Source organism: Taeniopygia guttata, chromosome 19 (genome assembly GCF_048771995.1).
Source record: "Taeniopygia guttata chromosome 19, bTaeGut7.mat, whole genome shotgun sequence".
In the NCBI taxonomy this organism is placed as follows: domain Eukaryota; kingdom Metazoa; phylum Chordata; class Aves; order Passeriformes; family Estrildidae; genus Taeniopygia; species Taeniopygia guttata.
Window position 1 is genome coordinate 4,430,718 of NC_133044.1, and position 20,769 is coordinate 4,451,486.

The 20,769-nt window shown below is 45.8% G+C and overlaps 2 protein-coding genes across 2 annotated transcripts; one reads left to right on the forward strand and one right to left on the reverse strand.

The window, feature by feature from the left end:
- Positions 1–231: 231 nt before the first annotated feature.
- Positions 232–12,624, reverse strand: SLC13A2 (solute carrier family 13 member 2). Its single transcript, XM_072937243.1, has 12 exons — positions 12,480–12,624; positions 9,417–9,545; positions 8,929–9,065; positions 7,600–7,820; positions 6,523–6,700; positions 6,184–6,306; positions 5,000–5,221; positions 4,805–4,902; positions 4,099–4,220; positions 2,765–2,926; positions 1,764–1,901; positions 232–1,033 (listed from the first exon to the last, which is right to left on the reverse strand). Exons 1-12 carry the CDS (start codon positions 12,579–12,581, stop codon positions 902–904), a joined length of 1,764 nt encoding a protein of 587 aa, XP_072793344.1. The 5' UTR covers positions 12,582–12,624; the 3' UTR covers positions 232–901.
- A 2,882-nt stretch (positions 12,625–15,506) lies between these two features.
- On the forward strand, positions 15,507–20,498 carry SLC46A1 (solute carrier family 46 member 1). Its single transcript, XM_030288082.4, has 5 exons — positions 15,507–15,816; positions 16,218–17,070; positions 17,444–17,527; positions 18,449–18,605; positions 19,141–20,498. The coding sequence occupies exons 1-5, from the start codon at positions 15,574–15,576 to the stop codon at positions 19,214–19,216; spliced, it is 1,413 nt and encodes a 470-aa protein (XP_030143942.4). The 5' UTR covers positions 15,507–15,573; the 3' UTR covers positions 19,217–20,498.
- Positions 20,499–20,769: the final 271 nt, after the last annotated feature.

Consider the following 20,769-nt stretch of genomic DNA (forward strand, 5'->3'; position numbering starts at 1 on the left):
GATTAAATGATGGGCTTTTACAAAGGAAAATCTTGGGCTGCACAGTCCAAGAAAATTTGACTCAGTAATAATAACAGCATAATTACTACTTTAAAGATAAGAGAAAATCAACTATGCTGATTTCTCTAATTATTTAAAGATATTATAAGTGAGAACACGAACAAGCAGTTGATACCTGGAAGAGAGAAGCAGTGATTTATACTAAAAAAACCAAACTCTAGGACACAGGGGTACATAAAAAAACCCCTTTAATTCAATTATTTATATTTTAGCACACATGGATTCTCTCCTTTTCAAGGAATGGTCTTATTATGAACTTAAATACATAAATACCTCCAGGGTGGATGTTCTGGGAGAAATTTAATCTTTTACATTCCTAACAAGGGGACTACAAATAAATATATTTCAAAATAGGAGGGGCTGACAGTGATTTTTCTGTGATCACACAACACACAGCTTGCTGTCAGTGCCCACAGAGTATATAACAACCATGTACACCTTGAACATTTACACATATACAGGGGGAGAGCTGTGGCAGCACAGACCTGTGCGTGAAATCAGGAGATCAGAGTCTCTCTCCTTCCTTTTCTGCATTCACACCTCTCTCTTTTTGTCTTGCTGCAGATTTCAGACTTACTGGAAAAGCAACTGGGGCAAACACCCCTGCAGAGGCAGAAAACCTAAAGGTGGGAGGGTTGGAAAGCCAAAAATCACCTCGTCCTCCTGCTGGGGTGACAAAAGCCAACAGCAACCGGGCAATTTTCCTGCTGTTAGCATTGGGAGGATTTTGCTGGTCCTTTCCCACAGGCCAGGCTGTTCTCCAAGCCCTGCCTCTGTGGGTGACAGCCCTGCTGTCCTTGCAGCTTGGCAGGAGCACTCCTGGGCCTGTCTCCTCCCCACCTTATAGGCAGGTCCCTGTCCTGTTTGCCCACGATGGGAACGTCTGCAGCTGGAACAGGGATGAAGTCCAGGTGTTGATGGCCAGAGTTATGGTCAGAACTCCCAGAATGTTGAGTACAAACCCAGCTTTGGCCTAGAATTAGAAAAGAGAAGTGTTGTTAGCATCCCTGAGCACTTTTTTCCTTCCATGGTTTGATTTTCTCTTTGGCGTTCTTTTCACACCTCCACCAAATTATATTCAAGTTGGTTTTCTTCACAAATATAATTTGTATAAAGGGAAAGGTTTCCATTGGATAAAACTCTCAAAACTAGAAGTCCCAAAGTCCTTTTAATCCTTTATTATGACCTGGTATTTCTCTCTGTTACTTTGGGCTTCTTCTTGGATCAATTATAAGTTAGGGAAGAGACATTTCAGTTATAAGTCAATTATAAATTACCAAGAGACATGGCACTGCTGTCTCTTGATAACTTTAATGACTTTTTGAGGCATCAGGGCACTCATATGTGCCAGGCTATTCCCTGTCCCTGCAGAAGGACTGCTCAGGTGACAGGGCTCTTGGACACCCTCATGCTGTACATTTGAGTTTTTCAAGCAGTTAGACATTGACAGCTCTTATTATAAAATCTTCACGAGGCCCTGGCTGTTCTTTAAAGGCTCATTAGCACCTTTCTAAGACTCTCAGAGTGTATTAGAGACAGTGTAACCCTTTATTAATGCACACACATCTTTCCACTTGACATAAGCTGGGCACACTGACTTTTCTAATGCTCGCCCAAGAGGAACCAGCATTAGGAAAAGGAAAGCTCAAACCTAGGGTTGAAAATTCTGGAAAGAAAGTGTTGTTTTTTATTTTTTTCCTCACCATATCAATAACCCTGAGCTGTCCATAAGAGAAGACAATGGCATTGGGAGGAGTTGCCACGGGGAGCATGAAGGCCAGCGATGCAGAGAGTGTGCAGGGCAGCATGACATAGAGAGGGTTGAGGCAAATTGCTTCAGCCTGTGCACAAAAAGAGAGCAGAGATGATGGGTTTGACACCCAGAAACGCACAGAAACCTTCTGGCAGAAATCTGATTCTATTTGTCCATGTCAGAAGCCTCATTCTTCCCTAAACGCTGCAGCCACTCATATTTTGGTGCTGCTTTAGACACTTCCAGCATCTTTATGCAGCAAATGCAAGAATTGATTTTGTGGTCAGGGCTTTGTGTTGCTGCTGTAGAAATGGATAAATAATGATTATATTCAGCTCTAAACCCTGGCTTTGAATTGGTTAAGAACAAAATTAAATTATCAGGGGAGGCAGGTGAAGCTCTGGAGGTGAGAGCTTTGGTTTAGGGGCTGGCTGGAGTCTGTGGCCTATGCAAAAAGATTTTGGAGGCACTCATTCCAGTTTCTGTCTGGAACCAGTTTGCAGAACTCTGTCTTACCCCAGCAACAGGAATCTCCTGTGGAAATGCAGAAGTATGAATTAGGTCATGCTATCTCCTTCAGAGACTTCTGGAAGGCCTTGGTGGTGGTGAAACACAGTCATGGGATGTTGCAGGCAAGGAAATGCTGCTGCTGTCTCCATGCAGAACAAATTGGGAAAAAACAAGTACAGCTGGCAGTGACCTCATGTTTAGGCCAGAAGGTGAAGTCTTCATATGCCGATGAATTTAATCCCTTTGGTTTTCACCAGCAATGATTTTAGAAAGGTTGAACTAAGCACGGTGTGTGTTCATATATGCACACACAGATTTTTGGTTTAGGTCTGGTATCCCTGATGGGATACAGGAACCAGTGCTTGGCTTTGCCAGCCAGTTTTGACAACTGAGGAGCTGGAAACTGTCCTTATAAGAGTGTTTTAACATGCTGGGACTCACCATTGAAGCCAGAATGGGGAGGAAGAGGGTGGTGGTGGCCACGTTGCTGGTGCACTCGGTGAAGGTGGCGATGAGGAGGCACAGCAGGAAGGCAATGGCTGGGTGAGGGATGCTCTGCAGAGGGGTCAGTTTGGTGCCCAACCACGCAGACAGACCAGATTTCTGCAAGAGAGCAGACAGGGATGCCAGGTTGGAGAGGGAAGAGCCACATCAGTGCTGTGTTGCAGTTCTCATGCCAATTCAGCCCTCCCTTCTCAGAGCAGTTCTCATGCAAAGTGCAGGAAAACACAGCCAGTGCTCACAGACAGGATTGTTCAGCAAGTTAAACAAAAGAAAATTCAACATTATTTCCCATCTAAGGAATTGGAAAGTATGGGGTCCTGCATTTACATTGCATTATTGACAGCAAATAATTATTTCTCTGTTCAGATCATTACTTGGACATGATCAATATTTGAATCAAATTTTTATAAAGGCAAAGGTATTTGAATTAATAAAAAAAATCTATCTATCTATCTATCTATCTATCTATCTATCTATCTATCTTGTCAAATGCTGTAGTGATTTAATGTCATTTCATCACATTGTCTGAGATCTTGATAACTGTCTGAATCTTTTCACACCCTTCATTCTTGCCAGCCACTGGGAAGTAGCAGCATCCTCCCTGTCATTCTGAGCTTTCTGCAGCAGCTTTTATGTATTTGGTTATTTATTCTAGGATAAATTAAAGTGATTTCCTAAATATTTCCTTTTCGAAACATGTACTTTTCCATTTTAATGTTGATCTTTGAATTCTAAACTAGTATTTCTAGGCAGTTGAAGCCTTTTAGAATTTCTTTATTGTCTATAGATTTAATAAATAGATTGTCTGTTCCATCACTTGAATCATTACTAGAAAATAATGTGTAGCATTGGACTTGTTCCTGCAGATGTTTTTTACCTGCTCCTGAAGTTTCTCTAGCAAGCTCTACATTTCTCGTCTAATAGTTAAATTTAAATCCTATTTCCATAAATCCTTGGTTTGAAATACTTTGGAGACCCCTCCTGGATTAAATAATCTCATCATGCAGGCTGCATCAATTACATTTTATTTAAAAGAACCTTTAATCAGCCACTTTTCTAGAAGCACAGTTAGTGGTGCTGCCCTGACTGGCACAGGGAACAACAAAGATTTGATGCCAGGACTCCAAGGACGGTCCCACCTCCAGGAGATGGGAAAAGGAGCTTTTGGTGCTCCTGGTGTGCCCTCTCGTGTCCTGGGAGAGCACGAAGAGCAAGATGGAAAAGGACCCACCCAGGAAAACACAAATCCCAGGCGAGCTGAGGAATGTTACCTCACTGCCTTTGGCCAAGGCGAAGCCACCTCCCAGCAGGAACACGATGTTCCACGGCATCTTCTCCTGCACCACCTTCCAGCCCAGGAGGGGTGGAGGTGCCCGGAACTTTGCCCTGCCCCCTGGAAGCCAAAAGAGATTTTGTGAAGCCACCTTGCGCTCTCCAAAGAGAGGAGAACTTCTTGGTGGGAGGTGAGTTTGGTCTGAAGGTCAGGAATCCCTTCTGTCAGCAAATTCTGGAATTATTGCCCGAAGCGAACACTGGGAGCACCATCAACGATGGGTTTAAGACTTGACTTGCAAAAACTCTAATGAATGATCTGTGGCTGCTCCAAGAAGCACAGTAGGAGGCAGGGAAGGGGGAGTTAAAGGTGTGGCAGCAACTCTCTGTTTTTGTTTTGTGTTCCCTCCTGAAGATTCCAGCTCAGAATCCTTTACAAATGTGTACAACAGGGACAGGAACACTGCTGGGATAACAGTTTCCTATTTAGTTGATGAGTTCCTGATTAGTTTATGAGTTCCTTAATTAAATGATGAAAAACAGAGGATTTTATGTGATATGTGCTTCACCAAACCTAAAGCACACAGCTGGAGGAGCAATTTTGAGGTGCTATTTGATATTTGAAATTTCCTTTGCAAACCCAAAATGTGAAAATTTCCCACAGACCCATTCAGACAGCCGATTTTTGGTGCTTCAGTGACTCACCTGTTTGCTCTTGGTCTCTGTCCTGGTTGGAAAAGCCAGAAGGGAGGATGAAGAGCAGCATTGCAATGAAGAGGGCGACAGTAGCATCGGTGACATAGCTGCAGTAGAGCAGTCAGGAATTTAGTCAGCTGTGATTCCAGCTGGATAAAATCCAGCCTGGTTCATTTTCAAAGTGAGGAGGAGAAGGGGCACTACCTGTTATTGTCTTTGTTGAAGAGAACTGTTGCCCAGCCTGGGATGAAGCCAGGTTCTCTTGTAAACCACAACACCACCAGGAGAATGAAGAGGATTGAAACTTCTATTTCTGCAAAGTTCATTTTGCCCAGTTTCTTGCTCTCTTCCTTGATGATTTCATAGGCCTGCTTCTCCTTAGCCTTTGCAGCAGGACTGGCACCACAACCAAAATTCTTCTTAAAACTGGAAGAAAATGGATGAGAAATGTCAGAGAAATTTGCCAGGTATCCTGAGAGTTAAGAATCCAATTTTTATACTCAATTATAATGTCTTTATATGTATTTGTATATGAATATTGAAATTAAATATATTATAATTTGCAACCATGATGAGTAGGAGCTGCATGTCTTGACAAGATGATCAGAAAAAAGCTTCCTGCCCCTAAAAGCTCATTACTTAAATGTAAAGAAGTGAGATATCTGAGCATATGAGGAAAAAAATTACAGAATCACAGAATGGTTTGTGTTGGAAGAGACTCTAAATTCCATTTCATTCTAATGAAGGAGCAGGGACAACTTCTACTAGACCAGGACAATGTTAATGTGATTTGACAAGGCTGTTTGATCACTTTACTTGGAAGTAAAGAGTTGCCAAGCTTTTTAAAATGACATAAAATGAGGATTTTGAAGGAGGAATTTGACAGTGAAAAAAGCATTTCAGGTGTAATTCAGCAGTACAACACTCTTTCCATGTAAAATGAGTGAAGGTGGGATACTACAACCATGAAAAGCTGAGTATTGAACAGGCAGGCAATGCAGGCTGGATGTGTGGGGTGATCTGCACCAGAACTAGCACAGAACTGATCCTCTAGGTCTGAAGCAACCCTGGTCACAAAAGCATTTACAGCTCTCTGTGGAAATCAATTTCCTGCTCTGGAGCACAGCAATCTCCTAGGACACGACAGCAATGCTGCAGGACAGGTCATGGGCACTCAGAGCCTCTGTTTTCACCTACAGAGTAATTCAGCTGGGACTTGAGCAGATTCCTCAAAGCAGAGCTTGCAGAATTTTAACAGGCACTGAGTGTGCTGTTGTGGTCTCTGTTGTGTGTCAGGACCTTGTCACCTGCTGTGTGATTTTTTCTCACCAGTGAAAGGCTCACTGGTGCAGGACAAGTCCTGAGGGCAGGGGCTCAGGGGTACTCACTCGAAGCCCAAGTACAGGATCTGCAGCCAAATCCATGCCAAAATCAGCAGCACCACCATGGTGGGGAAGGCGAAGGAGAACCAGGAGGCAAAGTTGATGATGCCACCATTGTCTTTATAGATGCTGGAAAATGCAGGTGGCTGTTAGCATCCAAAATTCCACACTCTCTTCTGGCCTTCATTAATGAGGCAGAAAAGGGGAGGTTCTGTGGGGCCCATTAAGGAAGAGAAGCTCACTTCCCAGGAGAGGCCCCAAACTGACATTTTCCTTCTCTGTGCTGCCTGGGAGTCAGCTGGAGCAGAATGCTGCAGTTTGGAGGGTGTGTAATCCCAGACTTACTCATTAATTTGGCCTTGCAGCACCAGGTTTGGAGTTGTCCCAGTCAGAGTGGCGATCCCTCCGATGCTGGATGAGTAACAAATACAGAGGGACATTCCCTTGGACAGCTTCAAGTGTTTCTTCTCAATCTCTTCATTTCTCTTCCTCTCTTCCTCGACTGTCAGGACATGAGAATTACCTAGATCCCGAGGAACAAAAGAGATGCAGGAGCTGTATTGGACAGGAGAAGGCCTTGGGCTTGCATAATTTAATATTTCAAGGCTAGAACACAATGGATTCAGAGCTGAAGGAACTGAAGTTCCTCATTTTAAGGCTGGCATTGTTAATTTTTTGATCTTCTGCCCATTTTCACTGGTTGTCTTGACACAGAGCAGTTTTTCAGAGGGGAATTTGAAATGTGTGCTAAAGTTTGAACCTACTGCTGACACTTCCTGGTGAATGAGGGCGATGTCTGAACTGCACACGGAGGGGAGTGAGGCAAGTATTCAAGGAATTATAGCAGAGTTGGAGGAGCTGGGCTAAAGGGAACTCTTGCTAAAACCAGCACCTGTCTGCTGGCACTGAGATTTATGTTCAGAAACATTGGAATCATCTCAAAAATGGGGAGAGAGCAAGACAGCTGGTAAAGAGATATTGTTGTTTGATTGTGTACCTTTGGATTAGAAAGATCATTTTAATACCTAACCTTCCTGCTGGAGAGAGGCCAGAAATTTTGCCTTGGGAATCCCCTATTATATGATAAGTTACACAGTAGATAATAATTGAACTAACATAAATATGCAGGGAAATAGAAAGCTGGATATAAAAGCTTCCCCTAGTGGAGAATTTGTACTTTTTGTCTGTTTGTTGAGTAGTTATAGCCTTTCTGTGTTTTTGATTTAACTTCAGCCAAGTCAGAATAATAATAACAATAATAAAAACTGTGGTTTTGTCTGGTTCATGGAAGGGTCTCATCAATGCTGTGTGGTGCAGAGAGGATGCTTTGGGGACAGTCTTCTTTTAGGATTTACTAGGAACTGTTATGACAGAAGAAAGGGCGTCCTCCATCACCCTGAAAACCACCTCCAACCCATTCACCTTTTTCCTCTGGTTCTTTGAAGCTGTCAGGTAACTTTTCCTGCAGCTCAAAGGCTTTGTTGGTGTTTCCAGGCACTTGGCCAGTGGTGCCAGACTCAGTTTCTGACTTGTGCAGCTGCTCCATCACCGCCTGTGCTATGGGGACCATCATGGCAGTGGTGGCTGTGTTGCTGATCCACATGGACAGGAAAGCTGTCACCACCATGAAACCCATCAGGAGTCTGAAATGATAAGGTTTGGAAAAGCTGGATCAGAACTCAGCCCTGCAATGATCTTTTTTTTTGTTGTTGTTGTTTTGTTTTTTGTTGTTTTTTTGTTACCAAGAGCCAGCTACAAATGCTGGGTTTGGAGAATGCTCAGCAATCCCTACCCAGCATTTCCTCCTGCCCTGATTTGCTTTGTGAGCCACACAGTTAAGATTTAACATCCATTTTTCTTTTTCAACCAATTTTTTGACATTCCTGTGGCTAAGAAAGTGGAACCTGGTAGGTTGGAGCAAGCAGTTTATCCAGTCAGATCCTTCTTATCCCACATCCTTCATAGGAAGGCATTTCTCAATGACACATGTTAATGCATTATAATAGATTTTGAAGAGGAATTGCAAGCTGAATTTGATCCCAAATGGCAATCAGTTTAAGCCATAAGGAAGATGATATATTTTTTTCCTCATGTTATTTTATCCCACCTCTGTTATTTAAGATTCTCTTCTTACTCATCTAAAATTCTAATCCTCATTTCAGTATTACTCTGTTATTTGTCTCAAAATTATCTTTAGATGAGCTGTAGATTATACATGAGATGAAAAGGGGTTTATCTTGCATGAATTTTTATTCTATTGCTTTGTAATTTCCTTTAGTATTCCCTCTTCTTATGAGCTGAAACTGATTAAACAGGGTGGTGTAGCCTGTGTATAGCTTAAAGTTCTAGTCTGGAAAACATTTGTTGTTTTCCAGATGAGCATCCTCATGTTTTCTCTTCTCTGTGCAATCAGCAGCAGGCAGAGTCCACGTTCTCTGTGTTCCAGCTGTGGTTTTTCCTGCCTGTCCAAAGCTGTGCTCCTGGCCTAGCCTGGCACCACCCTTCTCTTTCCAGCATTGACTCTCTTGTTGCTGTTTTTCCACCTAAAAACCTTTTAGAATGAAAAATAAAATAAATAAAAAGGCACACCAGGTGTGTAACACCTCAACATTTGCGAGGCTTGCTCAGGCACTAACTCACTTGGGCTGCAGGAAAGCATGTGCAGGGAAAGATTTGCAGATTCCCATCAGAGGGGGGGGTCTAATGCCATAAAATCCTTTATCCCAGAGCATTTCCACCCCTGTCACTCACAGGGCTGGCCTGACACCAGTGATCAGCAGGACCCGCAGAGCCACTCGCTTGTGCAGGTTCCAGGTCTCGATGGCAATGGCCATCACCAGGCCCCCCAAAAAGAGCATGTTGGTGTCCTTCAAGTACTCCTGACAGACCTGTGAGGTGGGACAAGGGAGAGGGAAGAGTCACAAGAGAGGGGACATCTCCTGAGGGAGTTTATTCCAAAGGCATTAGCAGGGAGTATCTCTGGGTTGCATCTGGATGGGGAATTTGCTTTGATTTCAGATTAGCAGCTCCACCCAGAGCTCACTCTGGGCTCATGCAAGTTCTAGTCCATGGAGAAGACAGAATAATAATAATAAAAATAAAAATTAAGTTAAAATTAAATAATAATACTATCAATAAAACAAATATAATGATTATGATGATGGTCATCATAAAATCCTGGGGAATAATCCCAGAATAAAAGCAGCTGATTGAGTCATACATGGGACAAGATCTCTTACTGTTGTTGAATCCATGATATTCATTAGTGGGAACAGCAGGACGGGCAGGAGAGCTGTGACAGCCAAAGGCAGGGCTTCTGTGCACCAGAAAAGTGCCATCACTATGATCACATAGCCACACAGTGCCTCCTGCCAGGGGAAAGGACACACAGTCAGAGCACGCTGAGCCAAAGCCTCCTGATGACACTGACTGCCTGATAAAGGGATTAGAGAAAAGGTTATTTCCTGTGCTTCTCTCCCATCTAGCCTCTGACTTATACAGATCCTAAACAAGAGCCACACTGTGCAGCAATCTCCTCAGAACGCTGAGGAGCAGATGAGGCCTTCAGCGGGGGCAAAAACAGCACCAGAGGAAAAGAGGTGTGGATGACTTTGGACTTTTCATGATAAGGGACTGGCAATCACTGAATAGGCTTCTTGATTGTGCTGATGGTGTTATATTCTGTATTTATGTCCTTGAGTTGTAGAATCAGTTACTGATCCAGTCAAGGCTTCTCCACCTGTTTTCACATGGGCTTCAGGTCATGGCCCAGGTGAGCCACAGCTAATTTCACTCTTAAAGTCTCCTTGTTGAAAAAAGGATTCCTTGTGCTGTAAATACTTTTATAACTTTCACTGGATTTTTAGCTTAGTAGAGACTTTGAAGGGCTCACTGGCAGAATAGTCACAGATCATTTCAGCTTCCACTGACTTTGTCTTGTTTGTTTGAAGAAAGTGAGGTGCCCTATTTCATGTCACTCTTTTTCTGAGAAAACCTTGATTTAGTTCTGCTTTGGACAACCACTCCAAATTTCATGTAAAAATGTTTAAGCCAGTCCCTGTACACAGAACAGATTCAAAATTGCTTGTCACAACAGCAGCATTTGGTTTGGCTGAGAAAGAATGTAAGAGGAGGTTTTGGTGTCTTCTGTGGTTTGGAACTTGCACAATTGTGGGAGACACCAAAGCCAAAGGAAGAAGACCATAGATGTGTGGTCTTGGATAGAGGATGTCCACTAAAACATACTGCTCACAATGAATGAAACTGTAGTGATGCTTTTGGAGGCTGGAATACAGAGGATTAAACCAAGGAGCTGGAATACAGAGGATTAAACCAAGGAGCTGGAATAATGGGTGGCAGGATTGGATTTGAGATGCTCGGGAACACGCTCAGGAATTCTGAACGTGGTGTGGAGGTTACAGAGCTGCTGAAGGGAAAGGATGAGCAGGGAGCTGAGCAGTCTGGAGGAAAGAAGATGACAGCAGTCTAGGTGTGAATTATCAAAGCAGCCAGGCTGAAGAAGTAAATCTAAGAGATTCCCAAAGATACAAAAATATTTCTTTTTGAGCCTTATTTATGAACAAGAGCATTAAGAACCTTAAATTATTAATCTCACTGATCACTGAGAGCAATTTGCCCTTTTGACAATCCTTTTTCTCCGTTTTTGTTATTGAAAGACACAGATGGGTGCCTTTTGAGAGACCCTAGCAGAGCTTTGGGATGTATCTCATAGGCACAGTGCCATTGTCTTCCATCCTGCTGTGAACAGGAAAGGGTTTTCCCAAAGTCAGTCATCCTGTAAGGACATTCTCTGCCTCTAAGCAAGATTTTTAGCATTGTTTGCTCTCAATTATAATAGCTCAGTGTCCAGTGCTGTGTCATTTTAGGGCAGGTTAATAGATGAACAGAATAGAAAAAATGTGAAATTCCACCCTGCAGCTGCTGGCTCACACCACCGTGTGCAGAGACACCAGCTTTTCCTGCTCAGCAGTTGCACAGTGCACAATTTAACCCCAAAAACCCCTTCTAAAGGTTTCCTTAAGCACAAAGGGGAAAATCCAGGATGTTTTCAATAATTGTCTTGTTGCTGACTGCATAGCAATCAGAGAGAGTAATTTTCAAAGAGCAACTGAACCAAGGCTGCCAAATTATTCCTCAGGTAACTCCAAGGACTCACTGTATGTAACAATGCCTCCAGTAAGCAAGTTTGAACTTGTGGCCTCAGGACAAAAAAAAAAAAAAAAAATTACTCTGTCTCCTTAGAACTTTCTTGATCCTGATCTCTTTTCACTTCAGTAACTCCTTTGCCTACTGAAAGTTAACTAGCAAAAAAAAGGTACTTTTTCTTTTTTTTTTTTTCACCTTCCTAGTGAGATTTTAAGTAATAATCTGAAGTATTTTATTTACCTAGTGAGGGAATGAGGGGCCACACCTGCCCAGCTGCCACACTCAGACACAGAGCTGAGAGGACACAGCTTTGGGACAGGCAGGGAAGGGTTAGGGAGGTGGAGAATGGAACTTGGAGAAGGAATCTAAACTGGGAATCAGCAGGGATTGGGAGGCAGAGACCAGGGGGAAGAGTTAGGATTTGGTGTCCAAAGAGAAATTACAGGAGAGGCAGTTTGGGACGAGCTATTCTGTGGTGCTGGGGCTGTAATAAGAGACCTGAGATTAGATCTTTCTGCATGAAGAGGTTGGGAGTGCAAGAAACAGTGAAGAAGCAGCAGAAGACTGGGAGTCTGTCAGCTCACAGCTCTTTCTTTAAATGATCAGTGCCCCAGAAATACCAACCCAGATCCTGCAGCTCCTCAGTCAACTTTTCCTGAAGGAACCTTAAGCCAGATGTCTTCCAGAACTTGGTGTTTTAAATATAAAATCCTTGTTTAGGAAGATTCTTCTTAAATAAATTAGAGCAAGACTGAAATGCATGTTGTTTTCCCTTATGTATCAGAATGTCTTATCTATATGAAAATGCCTCTTCTAAGCAGCAGTGACAGCAAGGAAAAGAATAAAAGAAGATGTGAACTGAACACTGTTAGGCAATGAAAAGAAGGATTAAAATTGAGTTTATCTTCAGCATAGAAAGCCCTTTTCTACATCAGCCAGATGCAAAGCAAGAGTCACAAAATCTCTCTCATATCCCTGAGTGTTCCTCTAGAAGATGCAACCACAGATGTAGCTCCTCATCCATCTAAGCCCCACTGCTGCTTTATTGCCCCAATATACTCAGGAAAAAAACCAAAAAACCAAAGAAAATAGATCCAACTCTGAGACATGGAGACTTTTGATAAAAAATTCCTTACCTTGGTGGGCAGGAGCAGAGGCAGAGGGAGAAAGAGGAGGGGTACCAGGATGATGATGAGGTATTTCCTGCAGGCCAGCACTGCCTGCCAGGAGAAGGGCATGGTGCTGGAGCTGGCCCAGTGCTGAAGGGCCTGCAGCCTGCTGCTGGCAGCTATATAAACACCAGGGAATATTAACCATTGACCTCGGGAGATTGGCTGTTGTTTTTGGAACTGTAATCGGAGAAAGAAGGAAGAGAACAAAGAAGGGAGGAGACAGTAAAAGAGTGTCAGAGCAGGAATTTAAGAGAATCTTTCGGGGAAGTGATATATCCATCAGAGAACTAATCCCTTGTGGAGCAAGTGGGTATTTGAAAGAGTGACCTATGCTTTTAAAAACATAATATTAATTATTTGGTCTCTAATAATGCCCTCTTTGAATAGGTACAGTTATTCCTATTAAAAAAGAGAAGCTGCTCCCTCCAAAACATGCTGCAAAATTATTTAAATTTTAAAAAAATATGGGGGAACGCTGAAAAAGACATCCTCATCTGCAATGCTCAAATACAGGGATTAGAAACACCAGTGCAAAAAGTTATATAAGCGTGATTGTTTATGATGTTTATGTTTGTTCCTTGAAAAATTCACTTTGGGGAGCAAAACCCACTGGGCAGAGCTGCTGTCACCAGGTGCCACATCAAGTCCCCAAACAGAAAGGGACTGACAGTCCTTACCTTAGGTCGTAGTGGATTGGGAAAGACTTGGCTGCAGGAGATCCCTTTGCAGACACTGGGCTATTTTTAATTTTTTTTTTACACATTTTTGATCTTGCAGGCTTATAGGCACAACTTTGGAAACTTGCAGGGTGTATTGGGGCTGGGGGGTGGGAATTAAGAAGAAAAGGTGCTACAGGGAAATTACCAGTGATTCTTGTCCCAGTTGCAGGCAACTTCCAAAATACAAGCTGTGAATCACTAGATTCTGTACATTAACAGAAATAGTACTAAACATTTTCAGTCCAAAGGGTAACTAATTAATAAAAGTAATAATATAATAATAATAAAATAAATGAAGTCCAAAGGGTGATTTCTTGTTAATGCTACATTGATGGCTTTATTAGATCATCCAGGTACATCTCTCAGCTAATGATGATAACATTATCATTTTATTGCTATAAATTATCTTGGTACTGTTTATAGCTTACTCGAGAGAGACAAAGGGAAGCACAGCCATTAGGTCATCTGATGTCAGCTCCACAAAAAGCTTCTGCTCTTTCTGCCTCTTCTCCCTTTTCTGCCAGGGCTTGTTTTCTCTGAAGAATTTGCTAATGATGGAAAATCAGCTGCCAGATTTGCAAGCTGGACTTGGGCATGTTGCTCACAACAAACAGCATCACCTTTCTTGGTGCCAGCCCTGAGCTTTAGCATCTCACCCTTGGTACAAAAAGAATGAGAAAGAGCTTTCAAATGAATTCTATTCCCCCACATCTTGCTTCCATTGAATGTTTAATTACTGTCTGACAGGGTGCAGTGACAGCAGCCTACAGCAAGGTAATTTTTCTGCTTTTTACTCTGATGCCCTAAGGCTGCGATGGAAATCTAAAAGAACACCTCGTTTTTGTATCTCTGCAAGGCAGAGGTTGGCCTCCAGCTGCAGCCTCAGTTATGGAGTGTAAATATCAATGTGGAAGGGTCCCAGCTGAAGAATTGTGCCTGTTCTTTAAAAGCAGCACCTCCACAGAGATGGTTGCCACTGTCCCGTGAGTCACAACACTTTCAAAGATGCTAAAAAGGAGTTCTGTAAGTGCTTTACTGCAAAATGAGTGGTTTCTATCTTGTCTGGGCTTTTCCTGTGGTCCATGAGCACCTCGGTGCTGTCAGAGGAGCGATGCCAATTTCCATTAGTTTGGAACTGCTCACGTTTATAAAAACAGGTTAATCTAATATTCTGACTTGTGTGCTTTGAATTCGAAGGACAATTCGGTCTTTGCTTCCTGATCTGCTCTTCGAGGCAGCCAAACCTTACAAGGAACCAAACAGCACAGCCAAAACCTTCTTTATTAACTGAATTTCTAAGTTATTTTGTCCTTTATAAAAAGCAGTATTTTCTAACGTGCTGTGAATTATTAGAAGCAATCGCATATTACTAAATACAGTATTTTGCTGATCCTAGTGCAGTTAAAATGTTGATTTTTATTTTGCTTGGTTTGTTGAGTCTGGAGAACACTGAGGGCAGCCTTCCTTGCATTCTGCAGCTTCCTCATGAGGGGCAGGGGCTGTTCTCTCCTCTCTGGTGACAGCTGACAGGACCAAGGGAACAGCATGAAGGCATGTCAGGGTTAGGCTGGATATTAGGAAAAGGTTTTTCACCCAGAGGGTGTTCGGGCACTAACACAGGCTGCTCAGGGAAGTGGTGGAGCCCCGTCCCTGCTGGGATTGAACTGCGTGAAGATGTGGCACTTGGGGACGTGGTTTAGCGGTGACTTTGGCCGTGCTGGGTTAACGCTGGACTCGATGATCTCAGAGGGCTTTTCTCACCTCAACAATTACATGATTTTGTGGCACATCACCGCCTGAGAGCTGCACCTTTAGCACCGGGCTCGCTGCAGCGCCAGCGCTGAGGGGTCTCGGGAACCTCCGCGTTTCCCTGGCGGCGGAGGGAGCGGAGCCGGTCCCGCTCCGGGCACAGCGGTGCCGGTCCCGTTCGGGGCACAGCGGGGCCGGTCCCGTTCGGGGCACAGCGGTACCGGTCCCGTTCGGGGCACAGCGGAGCCGGTCCCATTCCGGGCACAGCGGAGCCGGTCCCGTTCCGGGCACAGCGGAGCCGGTCCCGTTCCGGGCACAGCGGAGCCGGTCCCGTTCCGGGCACAGCTGAGCCCGAAGCACCGAACGGAGCCGAGCCGGTTCCGTTCCGGGCGGAGCAGATCTCGCATCGTTCCGAGCGGAGCTGAGTCGGTCTCATTCCGGGCGGAACGGAGCTTGAACCATCCCGAGCGGAGCCGTGTCAGTCCCGTTCCGGGCGGAGCCGTGTCAGTCCCATCCCCGGTAGAGCCGTGTCAGTCCCATCCCCGGTAGAGCAGAGCCAGTCCCGTTCCGGGCGGAGCCTCCGCCCCTGCATGGCCGCCATGGCCGCTCCGCCGCCCGCCGAGCCCCCGGTGTCCCCCGGGCCGTGCCGCCTGTCGCTGCTCGCCGTGGAGCCGCTGCTCTTCCTGGCCACCGTGTCGCTGGGGCTGCAGGGCCCGCTGGCCACCCAGTACCTGTGGGACCGGCTGGGAGCCGAGCACGGCTACAGCGACCGCAACAGCACCGAGTCCTCCGGCTGCGGGGACGGCAACGCCACCGCCGACCCGCTGCGGCAGGTGGGGACACCGGGAAACGGGAGAGCCCGGGGGAGCGGCGGGCTCTGGTGCAGATGGAGAGCTCAGGGGGAGAGCCTGGGGGGCAGGGGAGGCACGGCATAGATGGGGACCCGGGGGGAAAGGCGGGTCCGTGGGACTGGGGAGCCACGGAGGGAGTGGGAGGCTCACGGTGAACAGGAGGTCCCAGGGCAGAGGGAAGCTCTGGGGGAAAAGGGGAGCTCCGGGGGAACGGGGAGCTTGGGAGGAGCTGGGGGTCCCTGGAAGCAGAGTCAGGAGGGAACGTGAAGCCCCAAAGGGAGCAGGGAGCCCGGAGGGGAAGGGGAGCGTGATGGAAGCCCCAGGAGGAGCGGGGAACCCAGTGGGTAATGTTGGAGCTCCTCAGCTGCCTGTTTCTCCTGCAGGAGGTGGAAGCTCTGGTGTCCCACTGGAACCTCTACATCAACCTGGGAGGTTTCTTTGTCAGCCTCTTCTCCGTGACTCTCTTTGGCGCATGGAGCGACGGCGTGGGCCGGCGCCCGGCGCTCATCCTGCCGTGCGCGGGCATGGCCCTGCAGACAGCCATCTACCTGCTGGTCATGTACCTGGAGCTGCACGTCGCCTTCTTCCTCCTGGGACGCATCCTGAGCGGCCTGACGGGCGACTACAACCTGATCCTGGCCAGCTGCTTCTCCTACGTGGCCGACACCAGCGAGCGTCGCGCGCGGACGTTCCGGGTGGCCGTCCTCGAGGCGTGCCTGGGCACCGCGGGCATGGTGGCCAGCATTGGCGGTGGCCAGTGGCGCAGAGCCCAGGGCTACATCAACCCCTTCTGGCTGGCCTTTGCTGCCAGCCTTGCTGCCACTCTCTACGCCGCCTTCTTCCTCCGCGAGTCGGTGAAGCAGAAGAAGGCGGCCAAGCTGTTCACGCTCAGCCACTACAAGGCTGTGTACCGGCTGTACACGGCCCCGGAGCACCCCAGCTCCAGGTGGAAGCTGGCTCTGTACACCCTGGCTTTCTTTCTGATTGTCACGGTGCATTTTGGAGCCAAGGACATCTATGTTTTGTATGAGCTCGGCTTCCCTCTGTGCTGGGCTTCTGATCTCATCGGGTACGGCTCGGCTGCCAGCTACCTGGCTTACCTGAGCAGCCTGGCGGGGCTGAGGCTGCTGCAGCTCTGCCTTGAGGACACCTGGGTGGCAGAGATAGGATTGATCTCCAACGTTGCTGGGCTGGTGGTGATTTCCCTTGCTACCACAACGCCACTGATGTTTACAGGTGATGCTGAAGGCTTAAATCCCTGTTTCTCAGGTTTTTGGTGCATTGGTGCTGGTAGTGTGCTTCACAGGGAGTTCAGGCACTGTGAGGAAGTTCTGCCTGATGCACCCACAAAACTGTGGCTTGCTAAGGGCAGTGTTGGCCAACACTGAAGTTGGAAGTGCATCTGTGTAGCTCCTAGAACATAAGGCTTCCCAGAACTGTATTGCACAGACTGAAGTGCCTTATGATGAATTGTGTGAATTCACCTTAGGGTGAATTGTGTCTAAATAGAGCAGGGAGACACCGCCAGCAGCTGCAGATTTCTGGGACTGACTTGGGAGACTTTATTTTTCAGGTGGGCTTTCCCTAATGTGCTGTGTCTTGCTCACAGGTTACGGAGTCCTGTTCCTTTCCATGGCAGCCACTCCAGTCATCAGATCCAAGCTCTCCAAGCTGGTCAGTGAGACAGAACAAGGTAAGGAATTAACCACTGTGCTTCAGCCAGATCCTGAAACACTTTTTTCTTGGAATACTGAAACCAGACTCTGGGGATGTTGGGAATTCCCTGGCTCCTCTGGACTCCTGTGCCCCTGCATTCACCCTCAGGCTCAGGGTGATTTTATTTTTTTTCCCCCAAATATTTGTCATTCTTTGACTCAGACTTGCTGCATTTCCGAAATGAGAACAAGGGAAGAAAAGCAGGAATAATTCATTCATCCATGCATTCATTTCCAAAACTGTCACAAGGAGCAAGAGTTAAAATGGATTATATAACAAACAGAAAAGAGTCATTTTCCTGACCATAACTTTCCTCTGTAGATCAGTAACAGTGGGAAGAACCAGGTGTTTTTGGAGGGTTGTATCATTGACCACGGTGAAAGATCACAGATAACCCGTAGGAGGAGCACATTTGCCTTTTGTCCAGTTATGTGTTTGGAGGGTTTGCACTTGCTGTGAAACACAGCACAGGAATGTCTCCGGGGCAGACAGGGGGAGGAGGGAATCCAGGTGGCAACGAGGTGATTTTGCAAAACGTTTCTTGTTTTAGAACAGCGATGGCACGTACAGCGGATTTATGGTGCTAAATCTTGTGCTGTACTTAATGTTTAACAAGTGATAAGAGGTGCCCTGGCCTGGAGCATTTACAATCCAGCTGATGGATAATATCCTGGGCATCTCCTGATACAAAACCTGCAGGTTGGTGAGGCGGTCATGGCCACAGGCTGGACGTGCCACGCCAGTCCTGTCCCACTCTTGATATTCACACACCTTTCTGATGGCAAGTGCAAACCCTTGGAAAGATTGGCAGAATCCACTGAGGGTGATGTGTTACAGCTGTTTACAGGCAATAACCACCTGCCTATCTCACCATTAACCTCTTATCTCTCTTTTCCAGGTGCTCTCTTTGCTTCTGTTGCCTGTGTGGAAGGGCTGTGTTCACTCGTGTCTACAGGAGTGTTCAACTCTCTCTACCCTGCCACCTTGCACTTCATGAGGGGATTCCCATTTCTCTTTGGGGCTATAATCCTTCTTATTCCAGCAGCTATCCTTGGGTAATTTACTTCAAATGTCCAAACTTTGCCATGCAATGTCATATGGAAAATACTGTGTACTCTTAGGATAGAAGCTGGCAGTTTTTAAGGCATATTTTCAGTTCTGGTTGTGAGAGGGTGTCTGGTGCTCCAGTAAAAAGATGCAGGTCATTTTGTTTGGAATCTGAATCCTAGGGATAAACCTGCAGCCTGAGTAATGTAGCTGCCAATATTCAAAGTGCTTCAAAGCATCCCTCCAGCCTCAATGGAATCCAAAATCTGGAATTGAATTTGAAAGTTCTTCATGGAAGAGATGGAGCTCTCTCAGCAGTCTCTCTTCCTGTAAATTTCTTTAGTAATTGAAGCAGAAGTTTTGTTGTAATAGAAAACAAATCCCCTGGTAGGTTCTGGGAGAGGGAATGTATTTGGATTTGTAGAAGTGCAGCAGCTCCTGGCAGGGTAATTTTGGTTTTTTCCTCTGAAATTTTTAAGACTCACTCAATTCAGCAACATCCCCATGTGCCTTTGGAAGCTGAAACTGTTAATTCTTTTCTAGGTGGATACAAATCTGGGATTCCAAACACGACTACAACCACTTCCAAGATGCTTCCCTGTCCCCCACAAAAGACTGAATTTAACACCAAGGAATTGGCCAGCATGGCAGTGTCCACCTGAAGATTACACTTTATTCTTCCCTCAAAGGACAGATCAGTGTGGGAGGGACACTCTGCTTGTCCTTACTAACTTCTAAATGCCAAGTAGTTGGAAATCACAGGAGGAACTTGATTTGGAGCTGTGAATGCCTCTTCAATGTTGTGTTGGCTCGTCTGTCAGAGAAAGCCCAAGAGACACAAAAGCCAATCAAGCTGTGTGGGCCTTTTGCAAGGCTGGTTTGTGGTTTGGGGTTTGGTGGGGCCAGAAGGCTCTGCCATGCTTTTGGTGGGGAGAGAGGAGTGAGTTCTGGTTTAATTGCTGAGCATTTTCCCCTCAGAGTATTCCAGTGTGCAGCAGATGAGCTGATGGTGTGGGTGAGGCACAGGCTGAAGCAGAGGCACCCACCAGTGTTCTGTTGGGGATCTGTGCTCCAGATCACCACATTGCCAGTAAAAACCCAACAACTGTGACATGCCAGACCACAAAACTCCTTATGGAGAGGGGTAGTTTAGCACAGGAGTGCTATTGCTGTCCTTACTGACTGAACCAGCTTCAGTTTTGCAAGTCAGAGGTGCCCAAAGATGAGGATCTAATTCCTGAAGTGTTGGTAGGAGTGCCAGTGGTATGTCCTGCCTGTCTGCAGCTCAGCCCAGGATCTCAGAGGTGGTTTTGAGAAGTAACAGATTATCTGAGAATACTGCAGGGCCAGTAGAATAAATCCTGGGTTGGGAGGGACCCACGAGTATCCTTGGAGCAACACCTGTACGTGCCTTAATTGACAGTTGCCAAAAGCCATGGAGTTAAGGAGAAAATGGTCAGAATTGTTCCCCCCTTTTGCTGCAGATCTGAGCCCCAGTTTGATAGGTGTGCCCAGTCATGTGAAATCCCTGCTGTGCTTATGCAGAGGCCTTCCTCAGCAAGCTGCTGTGGGGACAGGACTAGTGTCTTTAAGATTAATCTTTTTTGTTGTATGTGGTGTAATCTTGTGTTAATGACCTCAGTTCTGCTGCTTGCCCTGGGATCTGTTGATGCCAGCAAGAAACCCCATGTCCATTGTGCTTGTAATTGTTCTTTCCAAAGCATTATCTGTGTTGCTGCAATCCTTTTTTTTTCCCCAACGTGCCATAAACCAGCAGTTCTGTGTACACTGCACTGCACATACTGGTCAGGTACGTGCAGTAATGACTTTACTGTTACTTTCAGAATGATTAAAACCTCCATGCTCTTTTATGGTTCATAAAACTCTGGATATCTTGTGCAGCTGTTGATATCGTTTGTCCTTGACTCGTTCGAGGTTTCTCGCCATTATTTTCCTTCTCAGTCCTTTATTGAAGACTGCAGTAAAGAAGGAGCAGAAGGAATTTATCTGTCTCGTGGAGAATGAGTGTGTGAGAGTGAAAAGTCAGGGAAAATGCAGGTTTGGGCCTAGCAAGCAGCCAAAACTTGCTTTTCCTGACCACCAGAGTAAAGCTTGCAGGAGAGCTTCATCTGAAACCTGTCCTTCAGTGTGCAGAAAATGTGAAATGCTTGT

Excerpts from the sequence above, each read along its gene's own strand:
- SLC13A2 (XM_072937243.1), bottom strand. The coding sequence starts at position 12,581 with ATGCCCTTCTCCTGGCAGGCAGTGCTGGCCTGCAGGAAATACCTCATC. Across the intron at positions 9,546-12,479 it reads CTCTGCTCCTGCCCACCAAG|GAGGCACTGTGTGGCTATGT; the intron begins GTAAGGAATTTT and ends TTCCCCTGGCAG. Across the intron at positions 1,034-1,763 it reads AGCTCAGGGTTATTGATATG|GCCAAAGCTGGGTTTGTACT; the intron begins GTGAGGAAAAAA and ends TTCTAATTCTAG.
- SLC46A1 (XM_030288082.4), top strand. The coding sequence starts at position 15,574 with ATGGCCGCCATGGCCGCTCCGCCGCCCGCCGAGCCCCCGGTGTCCCCC. Across the intron at positions 17,071-17,443 it reads AACGCCACTGATGTTTACAG|GTTACGGAGTCCTGTTCCTT; the intron begins GTGATGCTGAAG and ends TCTTGCTCACAG. Across the intron at positions 17,528-18,448 it reads GGTCAGTGAGACAGAACAAG|GTGCTCTCTTTGCTTCTGTT; the intron begins GTAAGGAATTAA and ends TCTCTTTTCCAG.